At 43.5% G+C, this 16,277-nt stretch overlaps 1 protein-coding gene across 1 annotated transcript in view; it reads left to right on the top strand.

Annotated features, from left to right (window-relative positions):
* LOC138681518 (interferon-induced, double-stranded RNA-activated protein kinase-like) overlaps positions 1-16,277 on the top strand; it is a 129,568-nt gene that overhangs the window by 33,643 nt on the left and 79,648 nt on the right. Inside the window, exons 6-8 of the mRNA XM_069769092.1 lie at positions 1,279-1,337; positions 8,909-8,984; positions 12,966-13,063. Of these exons, the coding sequence (XP_069625193.1) occupies positions 1,279-1,337; positions 8,909-8,984; positions 12,966-13,063 (233 nt within the window). The remainder of the gene's footprint in view (positions 1-1,278; positions 1,338-8,908; positions 8,985-12,965; positions 13,064-16,277) is intronic.

The raw sequence follows: 16,277 nt of genomic DNA on the forward strand, positions 1-16,277 counted from the left end.
TCAGAGTGGGGACAATTGCATTGGTTATTTTAATTATGTTTTAATTGTTTTTGTGTACTAATAAAGTGGATATGATTTTCTATATTTGAAACATTGCGGTGGTGTGCATTATATTCCGGTAGTGTCTTTTTTCTTCCTTTTTCATTACTGCCTTTCTACTGATTGCACCCCTGCTTCTATGCTCTTTATACAAAATTTGGCTGTGCGCCTGGTCTTTCTATATCGACAGAAGTATGCAAAAGAACATCTAAATAACCCTGATGCATTTTGGAAACAAGTACTATGGACCGATGAATTAAAATAGAACTCGGCCACAGTGATCAAAGGTATGTGTGGAGAAAAAAAGGCATAGAATTTCAAGAAAAGAACATCTCACCATCGCTTTGAGGTTGTGTTACAGCCAATGCACGGGGAACATATCACAAACAGAGGGAAAAATGGATTCAATGAAATTTCAACAAATTCTTGATGCAAACATAACACCATCTTTAAAAAAGCTGAAGTTGAAAAGAGGATGGCTTCTACAAATGGATAATGATCCTAACACACACGTCAAAATCTACAGTAGACTACCTCAAAAGTCGCAAGCTGATGGTTTTACAATGGTCTTCACAGTTCCCTGATCTGAACATCATTGAAAATCTGTGGCTAGACCTCAAAATAGCAGTGCATGCAAGACGACCAAGGAATCTCTCATAACTGGAAGAATTTTCCAAGGAAGAATGGATGAAAATCCCTCAAACAAGAATTGAAAGACTCTTGTCTGGCTACTAAAATCGTTTACATGCTGTGATACTTTCAAAAAGGATTGCTACTAAGTACTAACCATGCAGGGTGCCCAAACTTTTGCTTCAGCCCATATTCATTTTTGTAATTTTTAAAATTTAAAAGATGGATATATATACATATGTAGATTTTTGTTGCTTAAAATACAAAGGAAATGTGTCATCTTTAACTTTAGGTCTTTTAGAGATCACTTCATCTTCAACTTGCTTAGCTGTTCACAATAACAGTAATTTTGACCAGGGATGTTCAAACTCTTACATGCCACTGTATGTATGTACTGTACATACATACACACACGCACACACATATATATATATATATATATATATATATATATATATATATATATATATATATATATATATATATATACATACATATGCACACACACACACACATTACAGTTCACTGGAATTAATATTGCAGTATATATTTGGATATATTCATTTTTTTCATTTTTGATGGTTACATTAATTTATTTTTTTCTCCTAGGACTTACCTGAAATTTTCATAGATTGCTCTGCTTCTGAAAATTCTTCTCTCTCTGGAAGGTACTTATTTTTTGGTTCATATAATTAAAGGCTAGTGAACTTACAATATTTAAAAAGGGGTTTTCCTTTCTTGCTAGGATGTGCCTTCACTTACTGGAAGTTGAGGGTCCACCTTTCAGACTTAGGATGAGGAGATTTTAATTCTAGTCAAGCGTTCTTTAAGGCTGGGTTCACATTGCGTTAATGGCAATACGGTGACGGCATCCGTTACATAGCGGCGCTAACGCTATGTAATGGATGCGTTAGCGCACCCATTTACTGCCATTATGTAGCGCATCGCTAACGCATGTCATAATCGGCATGCGTTAGCGATGTGCCGTCATTCTGTGACGGACCCTCGGACGCTGTCTGCAGCGTTTTCGGGTCCGTCACCGCTAGCACAGATAGAGCATCTGCGCTAGCGCGATCGCATAAACGCGATCTTTTTCGGCAGTTGCGTTAAAGCAGTCCATTTAACGTATGCGTTGAACGGACTGCACTAATGCAATGTGAACCTAGCCTTCGTTATTTGACTTGTGTTGTAGTTTCCTGCTCAGTGCATTCTTGGGTGGGGTGGAATGCCAAACCACATCTACATCAGAGAGCATTGATTTACACACACTCGCTCATACATACTGTATTTCTTTCATAGCAGGTCTGCATTGTAGTAAAAAAACACAAATGAAAGCCTGCTCGGCTGAGTACTATCTAGAGATTAGCTTCCCTGACAATATAGGTTGCCTACTACCAACCATCTATAAAAGAAACGAAAACAATGTATTATCTCAAACCTATAACACAAACTGGAGACTAGGTGATCTTAGTAACAGAGTCTGTTCAAAAGTCACATCTACTTCTTCAGATAGTTTTCCTAAAACTACTTTGTAAACCCAGTAATGAATCAAGCCAACACCTGGAGTGACTAGGGCTACAGAGAAAACCACACCATGAAGAGAAAGACAAGCTACACTACCCATCCTGCTTATCATTCCATAATAATCCTGGCCAAAATATGAAGGTACCAAACTCATAATCAAACTATGCTCTGCTAGTGCTATTCACCTTTCTCCTTTGCCACATTGGGGGACACAGGACCATGGGGACACAGGGCTGTGGGTGTATGCTGCTGCCACTAGGAGGCTGACACTATGTAAATACAAAAAGGGTTAGTTCCTCCTCTGTAGTATACACCACCCACTGGCTCCAGATAGAACCAGTTCATGCTTAGTGTCCATAGGAGGCACATTGGGGTCTGCTATTCAGACCATACCTTTTATATATTTTTTTTTTACTTTTTTGCGCAAGAGGAAGACTGGGGCGTCGGACCCTTTCAAGGGGCCGATCTCCCCCAAACAACAACAGGCGAGCACGGCGAGTGTCACCTCCCAGTATCCTCTCCTGCGATGGGGGATGCCGGGCCTGAGCTATTGTAGGGGTGACTGTTCCCTTCAGGGTGCCGATCTCCCCGCACCAGCAACAGACAGGAACACGGAGTGTCACTTCCATGTACCCTCTTCTAAGCCAGGCCACAGCCAGACAACCTGCCCTGGGGGGGGCATACTGCTCCACTCTGTCAGGCTTGCGATCCCAATTGTGCTCAGGAGCCTCCCACCATTACCGAACCAATGGTGACCAGTCCCCCTGAGAGGGCCTTGTCACTTTTGCAATCTATGGCTTCTTTGACTAAGGTCATCGAGTCCTTCCAGGACCATGACCGCTAATATGTCGGTCTCAGAGAATTCCCCTACATCAGGGAAACCATCGGCCTGCAGGGGCCGTCTTCGCTTAAGCACAGAGAGGCATCGAGGAAGCGGGTACATAGCTCGTCCCCCAGGCCCTCTGGCGCTTCGGCGTCCTTTAGTTCTGTTTCTCGCTCTCCCTCTCCAACAGTGGACAGCGAACGCGACTCTGAATCTGAGTCGGATGGGCCCCTTGACCTACAGTCCCCAGGTTATCAGGCTACTGTGGATAATCTCATTGAGGCTGTCAACCAGTCACTGCAGGTCGACGAAAAACCTATTTCGTCACACATTGATACTGCAGTGTTTTTTAAAAGGACTAAATGTCCTTATAGGGTGTTTGCCAATCACCCTGAGTTCCAGGACATAGTCCAGCGACATAGGGAGCACACAGAAAAACGCTTTGCAGGTCAGAGTTGGAGACCAGATATCCTTTCTCCCTGACCTCCGTAAACAATGGACGAAATCTCCTCCAGTGGATCCTCCCGTATTGCATTTATCATCCAAGACTCTGCTATCCCTACCGGATTGATCTTCCATTAACCCCTTTCTGAGGTCAGAATCCCCGCTTTGATGTGGGCTCCAGCGGTGAGCCCGCATCAAAGCCGGGAGATGTCAGCTGTTTTGAACAGCTGACATGTACCCGCAATAGCGGCGGGTGGAATCGTCATCCGCCCGCCGCTATTAATTAGTTAAATGCTGCTGTGAAATGCTGACAGCGGCATTTAGCTAAGGCTAGGGTCACATTGCGTTAGTGCAATCCGTTTAGCGCTAGCGGATTGCGCTAACGCAATGTTTTCTATGGGGCTGCGGTCGGGGTCGCGGTAACGTCCCCGCTCTTGGGAACGGACCGCGGGCACGCCTCGGACGCTGCAAGCAGCGTCCGCGGCGCGCCAGGAATCACCGGCGCGTCGCTAGCGCGTGCCGATGATGGCACGCGCTAGTGAAGCGCGTTCCCATTGCCTTCAATGGGCGCGTTAACGGACGCGTTGCACGGCGTTAATTTCGCCGTGCAACGCTGTCCGTTAAACGCGGTCCCATAACGCAATGGGAACCCAGCCTAACACTTCCGACCCCGTCATGTAGTCGGGGGTCAGCGATGCATCGGCATGACAACCAGAGGTCTATTAAAGACCTCTATGGTTGTTGATGCCGGATTTCTGTGAGCGCCTCCCTGTAGTCGGCGCTCATAGCAATGCAGCAATTCTACTACATAGGAGCGATCTGAGCATCGCTCCTATGTAGCAGAGCCGATCAGGCTATGCCAGCTTCTAGCCTCCCATGCCAGCTTCAAGCCTCTCTTGGTCCTCTTTCCTTCAAGAGAAGTCCTTTCTCCCGGTCCACTGGCTGGTTGTCACGACCGATGCCAGTCTCTTCGGCTGGGGAGATGTATGGATTTCCTCAGCAGTCAGAGCCTGGCCTTAGGAGCGTGGTCTCTCCATCAGGAAATTTTCCAGCAGATCTGCCTTCGCTGGGGGACTCCAGACATAGACCTGATGGCTTTTGGTTCAATGTCAAGGTACCCAAGTTTGTGGCCCGATCCCGGGACCCGAGAGCCATCGGGGTGGATGCGCTGGTCCTTCCCTGGAGTCGTTTCCTTCTTCCATATCTGTTTGCCCCCTTACCCTTGATTCCGAAGGTTATCAGGAAGATCAAGGTGGAGGGGGTACCGGTGATTCTCATTGTCCCGGACTGGCCACGCCGAGCGTGGTACTCAGAACTAGTTCAGTTGGTCCCTTGGCGACTCCCAGATCGGCCGGATCTGCTTTCTCAGGGTCTGATTTACCACCAGAACTCAGGGTCCCTGTGTTTGATGGCTTGGCCATTGAATCCTGGGTTCTGACTCAAGCGGGTTTTTCCCGCAAAGTTGTTTCCACCATGATCAATGCTCGGAAGGCGGTGTCGGTGCGTATCTATCATTGGATCTGGAAAAGCTTCTTCGACTGGTGCAGAAGCAGAGGTCGTCCTCCGCTTAGTTTCAACATTCCCACCATTTTGGAATTTCTTCAGTCCGTTCTGGACTTGGGTCTAGCACCGATTTCCCTCAAAGGGCAGGTCTCGGCCTTGTCCGTCCTGTTCCAGCGAAACATCACTTCCAAACCCCAGGTGAAAACATTCTTCCAGGGAGTTTCCCACATGGTACCTCCCTATAGAGCGCCTCTAGATGTCTGGAACCATAATTTGGTCCTGGGTGTCCTACAAGAGTCTCCCTTCGAACCTTTGCAGTACATCTCTATCCTTTCATGGAAGGTTGCCTTCCTTGTAGCGATTACTTCAATCAGAAGAGTCTCGGAGTTAGCTGCTCTTTCCTCTTAAGCTCCCTTTCTGGTTTTTCACCGTGACAAGGTGGTCTTCAGACTGTCTCTGTTCTTCCTTCCTAAGGTGATGTCTTCTTTTCACCTTAATAAGGATATCGTGCTTCCCTCGTTTTGACCTGCTCCGGTTCACCGAGTGGAAAAGGCTCTTCATTCCTTAGATCTTGTGAAGGCTCTTAGGAAGTACGTATATAGGATGGCACCTTTTTGCCAGATGGATGCCCTGTTCGTGCTCCCAGCGGGACTCCGAAAGGGATTGGCTGCTTCTAAGTTGACAATAGCCAGATGGATTCGGTCGACTATACAAGAAGCTTACAGCGTCAGAGGCAAGCCGATTCCAGCGGGGATTAAGGCACACTCCACTCGGTAGGTAGGCGCTTCGTGGCCCATTCGGCATCAAGCATCTGCGGAGAAGGTTTGCAAAGCGGCAACCTGGTCCAGCCTGCACACTTTCTCAAAGCATTGTGATGTCCATACTCAGGCATCTGCAGACGTGAGCCTGGGTAGACGTATCTTGCAGGCAGCAGTAGCACATATTTGGATAGCAGGTGCCAGGAGTTTACTCTGTTATATTGTTACTTCTCACCCAGTGACTGCTTTGGGACATCCCATGGTCCTGTGTCCCAGAATATGGCGGAGGAGAAATAGGGATTTTTGTGTTCACACTGTAAAATCCTTTTCTCCGAGCCACTCATTGGGGGACACAGCACTCTCCCTTTTGGCCTGTTGCCTACGATGAGTGTTATAGTTTTGACATGTTGTACCTACGGTTAATTTTTGTTAATCTCCTACTGCTTGGTCCCTGAAATGGTTCTATCCGGAGCCAGTGGGTGGTGTATACTGCAGAGGAGGAGCTAACCCTTTTTGTATATACGTAGTGTCAGCCTCCTAGTGGCAGTAGCATACACCCACGGTCCTGTGTCCCCCAATGAGTGGCTCGGAGAAAAGGATTTTACGGTGAGTACACAAAAATCCAGCTTTTCCTGAATAATATATACACTTTCTGGAGTCTAATGTAGATATGATAGGAAATATACCATAGCAATCACCAACAACATTATCAAATTGGATGATGCAAAAATGAATACACCCCACATAAAAACTTCTACGCATACTATTCTATATGACCACCTATGAATGTCTACAAAGGGTACGGAGTGATGGTAGTATCTTTGTTTCAAGATAGAGTAGTACATCTGTGAATTCATGATCCTAGCAATGAAATGTAGCTCCCCAACCTCATCACCACTTATTGTATTGATACTACAGTTTAATTAGTGACAAAAAAACTTGGAATCGGGTTCACTAGCCCTATGTCATATATTATGCTGCTCTCAGATTAAATAGCAAAAACTTGCTGCTAGATTCCCTTTCTGAATTTATTTTGTGCCGAATTTTGGTATTCACAGGAAAATTGGGGGAAATTGTTCATTGTATTGCAACGTGGCGTGGGGTGGTAACCATGGGTGAGGTACTCATTTTTCACGCCTCAGCTTGCTACATGAATATGAAGGTCCTGGCTGGGTGTGTGAACTTTATCTACAGAAGCGCTACGCCTTTGCAGGCCGCATGGTGCTAGTGGCCGGCTGGCCAGGACCAAATATTATAGAGTTCAATGAGAGGGACCACCTCTTAAAAATAAACTGTCTTTTATTGAACCATAACGCGGGGAGGAGTATGTACAGAGGATAGTGGGTACAAATCTTCATGGACGTTTCTCTTAACCCACGGAACATGTTTTATACGCCTTCATTCTTTACTTTCTAAACTCACATGAGTCTGCCTCAGTTTGTTCCTCTGCCTTCACCACAACTCAGCACAGTGCTTCAGGAGCTTCCCTCGTCCCCAATAATGACATTACAGTTCAGTTATCAAGAGTCCTAATTCTCAACCCGTGATTCCACATCTTTTTTTTCCCTTAGGAGAGCTACTTTGCCTCTATGGCAGTTACTTAGCTTCTCTGCTTGCCGACGCTGTCGAACGACCGCCGGGGCATTTTCTTCTTCCCGTATTCCCTACTTTGATGCATTCCGTTACCTCTTTAGCTTGCAATCTCAGTATTTTACCACTAGGTCTTCTGCCTTGGATCCCATCTCTGGTAAATCACTCACTTTGTCTATCACTTTTCCTCGTCTCTTCTCTGGATCTCTCTAGCCATTGCCTCGATGTCCCCTCACTTCAATGTCACTCACTTCATGCGGCTTTTGCTCTTTTGTCAGACCATAGGTCTGCTTCTGATGCACGCTGGGCCCTATCTGACCCCTGGCAGGAAACTCCCTCGGTTCCTTCACTTGAGCCTCTCCAACTCTGGGCTCGTCCCAATCATTAAGCCTAGCTATCCCTACAGTTTGGCAGAACACAACCTATCACTAATTGTTCTGCCCATCTTAATGTGCAGAGAGTTAATTATCATGTTATTCAAGTTGTGGCCACTGGAGGTCATCAGTTGCCTACTTTTCATGTTGTTTACCAACCTTTCCCTCCTAAGAGCAATGTCTTATGGGTTAGTTTCGCCCACATTCTTCTTGTGAAGACAAGCTTCAGTAGCCATTTTTCCTCAGATCTGCAGAGAGGCACACGTGCTCCTGTCTCGCTTACTTTCTTACCCCTGTCCTAACGGATCTCTGTATGTTTATAAAGGTTTAATGCATCTTATGTTTGTGTTAGTATTTAAGCCTTATGCAGCTCCTATAGTCAGATATAGTTAGGCAGATGTGCTTTGCAGCTTGCAGTTAGGTTAATGTGTACTCTGCATTTAGATAGATGCATTCTTGTATAGAATAGGGCAGTGCTGTTAGAATTACTGTGTAATGCACTCTGTATAATTCTTGCTGTTATGTCCCAGTTATTTATGTGATTGCACCCTGTATGTGCATATACTGAAATGCTGTTATTCTTTACAGTTTTTCACCAGTCATCCACTATGATCAGTCATCCACTATGATTATTCACTGAACATCCACTTTGTACATCAACATCATTCACTATTCGATCATCTACTATGAATACTGTCCACCATTGTTGTTCAACGTTATAGTTTTGGTTATCATCACCCTAACAAATAAGACTTAAGCATCAACACAGTCTGTTTACTGGGATGTGGATGAAGGTTTAGCCGTATGTTGGAATCCACACAGGACACAGCATCCTACGTGGAGGAAGACAGAACACTAATAACACATTATTAAACATGTTGCATATCACATCACATTAATACACATACCTTCAAGAGGAAATGTGGGCAAAACATCCATCTTCTTAGTGTAGGACAACAGTCTTCTGGTGGGAGAAAGTCAGAAATTATACGGTAACTGTTGCCATATTTGCACAATAATTTTTATCACTTATAAATGGTTTCTGCTGCTCTAGGCCAAATTCTTGAAAGGGGACAGGGCTTTTAACAGCCCCATACATTTTCAGACCTACCAGTCAAGGCATTATATCAGTGTGAGTCAGTCCACCCATCCATCACAAATAACAAAAGTAAAAAATAACAGTGTTCGTAAAGATTAATAATATCAATTAATATTTTTTTTAGTGCCGGTGGTGACATAAATGGTAACAAAAGCCTTTCTGAAAATGGATTCTCTGATTCAACATCTACAACTTCTGAGGTATTTCCAAGAGAATGAACAAGTAGAAATTATTATCATCTACGGAGCTGTGTTCTCCCATGATCAGCATATTAATAAACGTGTATTGTTTTATGAAGCTTGTAGGTAATTATTATTTTATTTTTTTTGGCTGGATAGTAAATTACTTGCAGTGCTGATTTTAATGGGGTTGTCTTACTAATTCATATTACATTATTAAAGGGAATCGGTCACCAGATGTTTGGTATGTAAGCATGAAGAGCAGCGTGAAGTAGGGGCAGAGACCTTTTGTCCAGTCATATGTCACTTAGGCTACATTCACATTTGCGTTGTGCGCCGCTGCGTCGGCGACGCAATGCACAACGCAAATAAAAATGCACCAAAACGCATGCAAAAACGCTGCGTTTTGCGACGCATGCGTCGTTTTTTGCCGAAACTTGTTGCGTTTTCTTTGCCCGACGCTTGCGGCAAAAAAACGCATGCGTCGCACAACGCAGCACAACGCATGTCCACATGTTAAATATAGGGGCGCATGACGCTTGCGTCGCCGCTGCGTTTCCCGACACTGCGTCGGGAAACGCTAATGTGAACGTAGCCTTACTGGTCTGCATGCAGTTATTTTGATACAATAACTGTTTTCTCTGCTGCAGATCTAGCAGCAGTGTTCAGAATGCTGAGCTCACACCACTGATTGGTAGCTTTCTGTGTACTCACTATATTGATGGAAAGCTGCAACTCATGGGGAGGGGGTCGTGGGTACACAGAACAGTTGACTAGGAGGCACGAGACACCTTGTCCTATAGTGATAATCTCTTGCTGATAAAACACTGATTTTATTGAAATAACAACACAAAGCCTATTAAGTGACAAATCCCTGGAATTAGGCTCTTAGCCTCTACATCATGCTGCTCTCAGATTACATAGCAAAAACCCACTGACAGATTTCCATTAAGCTACATGAAAGCAAACAGTTTGTAAATGACAATAATTTATAACAAAGTTCTTGTGTCTAGACATTGCAGTTGCATAGTTGTTATGGTGCCTGGTGTTCTTAAAATTCCCTCTCCAAATACCCACCTAATGTTTCCATGTCCACAGCCCAGATTACAAATAGTTGGCAACCCAGTTTCTCACTATCATGCAATATACTAGGTGAATATTCTGGGCAGGAATCAAAAGATCACCAAGGGGCACCATAACCATTCCCTTAAAGGGAACCTGTCACCTGAATTTGGCGGGACAGGTTTGCGGTCATATGGACGGGGTTCTCGGGTGTTTGATTCACCCTTTCCTTACCCGCTGGCTGCATGCTGGCCGCAATATTAGGTTGAAGTTCGTGCTGTGTCCTCTGAAGTACATGCCTGCACAAGGCTAGATTTCCTTGTGCAGGTGTGTACTTCGGAGGACACAGCATGAACTTCAACCCAATATTGCGGCCAGCATGCAGCCAGCGAGTAAGGAAAGGGTGAATCAAACACCCGAGAACCCCGCCCATATGACCGCAAACCTGTCCCGCCAAATTCAGGTGACAGGTTCCCTTTAAAGGGAACCTGTAAACAGAAAAATCGCTATTAACCTGCAGCTATTGGGTTATTCTGCAGGTTAATAGTGCTGGCTGACACATGCACATAGCCCAACGCTGTGGGGAGAAAACAAACTTTATTCTCTCCATCAGCGTTCCAGTTTCAGTCACAGGGGCAGCACTGGCGCTGGTTCAATCACCATCAGCAGCTGTAATCGCACCACCGGCTTTAGGACTGGCTGACAGTCACAATTACAGGTGCCTGGAGTTACCTATGGGCAGTTTGATGGCCTTTGGTCCTTACTACATTGCTTTAACCCGGCTGTTATACCACTCCCTGGTTGCTAAAGTTTGAGTGAATGGCCAAGTCTCTAAGACCTTTAAATTACAGAGGGGCACTAGACAAGGATGTCCGTTGTTACCCTTTCTCTTTGCCCTAGTTATTGCAGCCTTGTCATGTCGCCTAAGTGAGTCAAGATATTTTACTGTGTTTAAATGTGGAGAAATAGATGGGCGAGAGAGTCTCTATGCAGATGATATGCTCCTTTTTATAGGTAACGCAACTTCATCTATCCGTCCAATAATGTCATTCATATCAGACTTCGGAAGGTTGTCAGGTTTATCAATTACCTGGAATAAATCTGTCCTGATGCCAGTAGATCCTCTGCCCATTCTCCAATAGTGGAACAATCTCCGTTACAAATTGTAGAGAAGTTTAAATACTTGGGAACAACTGTCAGCACCAAGCCTAAAGAATATGGATCATCAAACGTAGACCCTTTGTTAGATGAATTATATTTAATTCAGCGCTAGATAGCAGAGCTGGTAATTCAATTACCGGCTTTCCCTATCTCCTTCACAAACCCGACAGGATATGAGACATGGTTTACATACAGTAAACCATCTCATATCCCTTTTTTTCTTTTTACATATTCCTCTTTACTAGCTCTCACGAGCAGGGTCGTCTTGTGTTGCTTTAATTATTGTATTGTTAACATTGTTACTTATGACTGTTGTGTTTGAAGCTGTTAAACTGCAAAGCGCTGCGGAATATGTTGGCGCTATATAAATAAAGATTATTATTACCTGCTAAAAAGGAAAGTAATGATGCCAGTGGGAACGAAGCTTGAGATCCAGTACTTTGTTCATACTGTGCAGTAGTATAGCCTTTAAACGACAAATACATATTTGTCCTTGAAAGAAAATTTAATCTAAATATATCTCACGGCAGAAGATGACCTTGGTGGAGTCTCCAGTTCCCACAATAAAGGACTGTAAGGGAAGAGTCAGATGCCCATATAACTCGGACAAGGATCGCAACACAATACTGTAATTCTACGCAGATGTCAGTCTTGAATTGGGAGAGCTGACGGCCAGTCCCAGCATTGCATTACGATCCTCGTTCCTTGCAGATTTTCTTACTGAAACTTATTAAATTGAAAATTGGTTTCATTTACCTGAATGGGTTTGTTCTAAATTAATGGGACAGTGGCAGAACTTTATTAAACAAAATCCGCAGTAAATGTGGAACTTGCAAATATACCTTAGATGAAACCTGTCCGGCTATTTGTGCTGCCCAAACTATGGGCAGCATTAATTACCGCCAGGCTGCACAACTGCAGCCAGGTATATTACAGCCTGAAATGCTCCAGCATACTTTAGTCCGTAGCCAGCTCTATTTTACATGCGGGGCAGAGCTGGTCTTGTCTGGTCTGCGGCTATGATCTCCAGCCGAATTTTCACGGTATATTATCTCTGAAGTGCTGGAGAGATTCTGAGTATAATATACCTTCTACAGCTGTGCAGTGAGGCTCTGATTCATGCTGACGGGAATTTGGGCAGCGTGAATTGCCTGACAGATTCCCTTTAATACATTGTATTTTCGACATGTCAATATCTCTGACTGGCGCCAATTCCGGTGTCGTATAGAGCACCACATTCCCATAATTTGAAGAATCCGTGGTGGTTTTAGTTGCTGAATCCTATGTTTGTCACCTTTCGTTATGTCAGCAAAAAGGTGATTTTAGGTGGAATATGCATCAGAGCTCTTTAGCGGCATTTTCTAGTGAAGACTTCTTAGTTCATTTGTAAATTGGACCCCTTTACTTATTGGCAGGTGACCATTATATTAGAAAATGTGAAAAAGAGCAATCGGCTCACCTGTCGAGATGCACGCCAAAATACTCCAGTAATAGCAACAGTCCAAACAATAACCAGCACTCACATCTTCTTACAAAAAATACTTTATTGATCCAGCACAAAAATTAAAAAGGCAGAAAAGAAATCCCAGTCAACATGTTTCAGACCTGCATGGTCCTTTGTCAACCCTACTGGTTGGTTGGTTACGAGAGTGTATATCTGATCAGGAAATGAAACCAGTGATAAAATACATCCACTTCATGTAGGAAATATCTGAAATTGGTAATCTGACACATATTAACATTGACAACTGATTCTAATTCTGAATTTTATATTGCCAGAATACGTATTTTGAAACACTCAATCGCTTCTGCCAGAAGCGTAACTGGACATTTGGATTCTTGAATACTGGACAAAGTGTAACAGGTCAAATTACACAGTAAGTGAAGCATAAATTATGTTTTTTTTAGAAGATGCCAAAGCCAAGACCTCTCTCGGTCTCTCTCTTTCTCTATATATATACACAGTTCTGTGCAAAAGTTTAGTGAGGTGTGGAAAAAATTATGCACAGTAAGGGTATGTGCACACGATGCAGATTTAGTGCAGAATTGGTGCAGAACTGCAGCAGATTTTTCTGCTGCAGAAACGCTGCAGAACTGCACTGTGATTTACAGTACAATGTAAATCAATGTGAAAAGAAAAAAGCTGTGCACATGGTGCAGAAAAATCTGCGCAGAAACGCTGCAGATTTCAAAGAAGTGCACGTCGCTTCTTTTGTGCAGTTCTGCAGCGTTTCTGCAGCAGATTTTTCTGCACCATGTGCACAGCTTTTTTCTTTTCACATTGATTTACATTGTACTGCACAGAAACTGCATAGAATCTGCACAGAATCTGCACAGAAACTGCACAGAAACTGCACAGAAACTGCACAGAATCTGCACAGAAACTGCACAGAAACTGCACAGAAACTGCATAGAAACTGCACAGAAACTGCGCAGAAACTGCATAGAAACTGCACAGAAACTGCATCAAATCTGCAGATGCAGATTTAGTGCAGAAAATTCTGCACCACATTTCCTACGTGTGCACATAGCCTAAGAATTCTTTAATAAATTAAAGTGTTGTAGGGAATCTGTCAGCAGGTTTTTGGTGTGAGAGCACTATGATGGAGTTGTGTAATGGAACAGACCCTGATTACAGTGATGTGGCTCTTACTGGACTGTGTTTTGCTGTTTCAGTACAAACATTGTCTTATCACTACAGGACAACTGGCCTCGTGCATCTGTGGCGCCCGTGTCTGTAGCGCCATAAAATGCCTGCACATGTAATATAGTTTATCTGTATTGCCAGCTATGGTGAAGGCTAAGTTCTCTGCTGTTATAATTGTATTCACACATTTTACCCAATCCGTTACTGTAAGATTGTGCACTTCTGTGTGAACAAGGAAGTGTGCGTGATCCCTCAGTGGGGAGGAGGTGCTTCTGAGAGGTTGCCATGTGCAGAGTAGAGGAGGGTGCTCTCTCTGCCAGGACAAGCTGCAGGAGACAAGGTATCAGTCCCTAGAGCACAGAGACTTCCAGGGTTCGTGATAAACTGAAAGACTGCTCGGTTTTTATATAACGAGCAGTAGTGCAGTAGTGTATTATTGCCCAGAAGCTCAGTAGTGCTTAGAATCAGGGACACTTTGCTACAAGAGCCCTGAGGATCCAAGGAATCATTTACCAGAGGTATAAGCAGCAGGAAGGCTACACTATGTCACAGCATAGAACTCTGAACTCTCACCATGCAGGCCTGACCAAAACCCTGTATGTGAATTGTATGGAAGTTTCTGGAACTGTTTGCCTAACTTCAGTAAAAGGTGCAAAATGATCATTACCCTGTCTATGCTGATTATTCTCTGCTGCACCATTCCTGCTCCAACTTCCCTGGGAGCCAACCCTAGTTGGGAAGGGGTTAGTAATCTGTAAAGCGCCATGGAATAAATGGCGCTATAATAAATAATAATAATAATCTGTCACTGTCCATGACAATCTAACTCCCAGGGACCCTCATCTGTGCCCGGCCATACCAGGCCGAACATCCCAACTGGCATCACAAACGTTTTAATTAACCCCTTAGTGACAGAGCCAATTTGGTACTTAATGACCAGGCCAATTTTTGCAATTCCACTGTCACTTTATGAGGTTATAACTCTGGAACGCTTCAACGGATCCTGCTGATTCTGAGATTGTTTTTTTCGTGACATATTGTACTTCATGTTAGTGGTAACATTTCTTCGATATTACTTGCGATTATTTATGAAAAAAACGGAAATATGGCGAAAATTTTTAAAATTTTGCAATTTTCAAACTTTGTATTTTTATGCCCTTAAATCAGAGAGATATGTCACGAAAAATAGTTAATAAATAACATTTCCCACATGTCTACTTTACATCAGCACAATTTTGGAAACAAAATTTTTTTTTGTTAGGGAGTTATAAGGGTTAAAAGTTGACCAGCAATTTCTCATTTTTACAACACCATTTTTTTTTAGGGACCACATCACATTTGAAGTCATTTTGAGGGGTCTATATGATAGAAAATAATGAAGTGTGACACCATTCTAAAAACTACACCCCTCAAGGTTCTCAAAACCACATTCAAGAAGTTTATTAACCCTTTACGTGCTTCACAGGAACTGAAACAATGTGGAAGGAAAAAATGAACATTTAACTTTTTTTTGCAAACATCTTAATTCAGAACCAATTTTTTTATTTTCACAAGTGTAAAAACAGAAATGTAACCATAAATGTTGTTATGCAATTTCTCCTGAATACGCCAATACCCCATATGTGGGGGTAAACCACTTTTTGGGCGCACCGCAGAACTTAGAAGTGAAGGAGCGCCGTTTGACTTTTTCAATGCAGAATTGGCTGGAATTGAGATCGGACGCGATGTCACGTTTAGAGAGCCCCTGATGTGCCTAAACAGTGGAAACTCCCCACAAGTGACACCATTTTGGAAACTAGACCCCTTAAGGAACTTATCTAGATGTGTGGTGAGCACTTTGAACCCCCAAGTGCTTCACAGAAGTTTATAACGTAGAGCCGTGAAAAAAAAAAATTGCATTTTTTCTACAAAAATTATCTTTTTGCCCACAAATTTTTATTTTCACAAGGGTAACAGGAGAAATTAGACCACTAAAGTTGTTGTGCAATTTCTCCTGAGTACGTCGATACCCAATATGTGGGGGTAAACCACTGTTTGGGCGCACCGCAGAGCTTGGAAGAGAAAGAGTGCCGTTTTACTTTTTCAATGTAGAATTGGCTGGAATTGAGATCGGACGCCATGTCGCGTTTGGAGAGCCCCTGATGTGCCTAAACAGTAGAAATCCCCCACAAGTGACCCCATTTTGGAAACTAGACGCCCCATGGAACTTATCTAGATGTGTGGTGAGAACCTTGAATGCCCAAGTGCTTCACAGAAGTTTATAATGCAGAGCCGTGAAAATAAAAAATATTTTTTTTTCCACAAAAAAGATTTTTTAGCCCCCAAGTTTTTATTTTCACAAGGGTAACAAGAGAAATTGGACCCCAAAAGTTGTTGTCCAATTTGTCCTGAGTATGCTGGTACCACATATGTGGGGGTAAACCACTGTTTGGGTGCACCGCAGA

The sequence above is a fragment of the Ranitomeya imitator genome, chromosome 5 (genome assembly GCF_032444005.1).
Source record: "Ranitomeya imitator isolate aRanImi1 chromosome 5, aRanImi1.pri, whole genome shotgun sequence".
In the NCBI taxonomy this organism is placed as follows: Eukaryota; Metazoa; Chordata; class Amphibia; order Anura; family Dendrobatidae; genus Ranitomeya; species Ranitomeya imitator.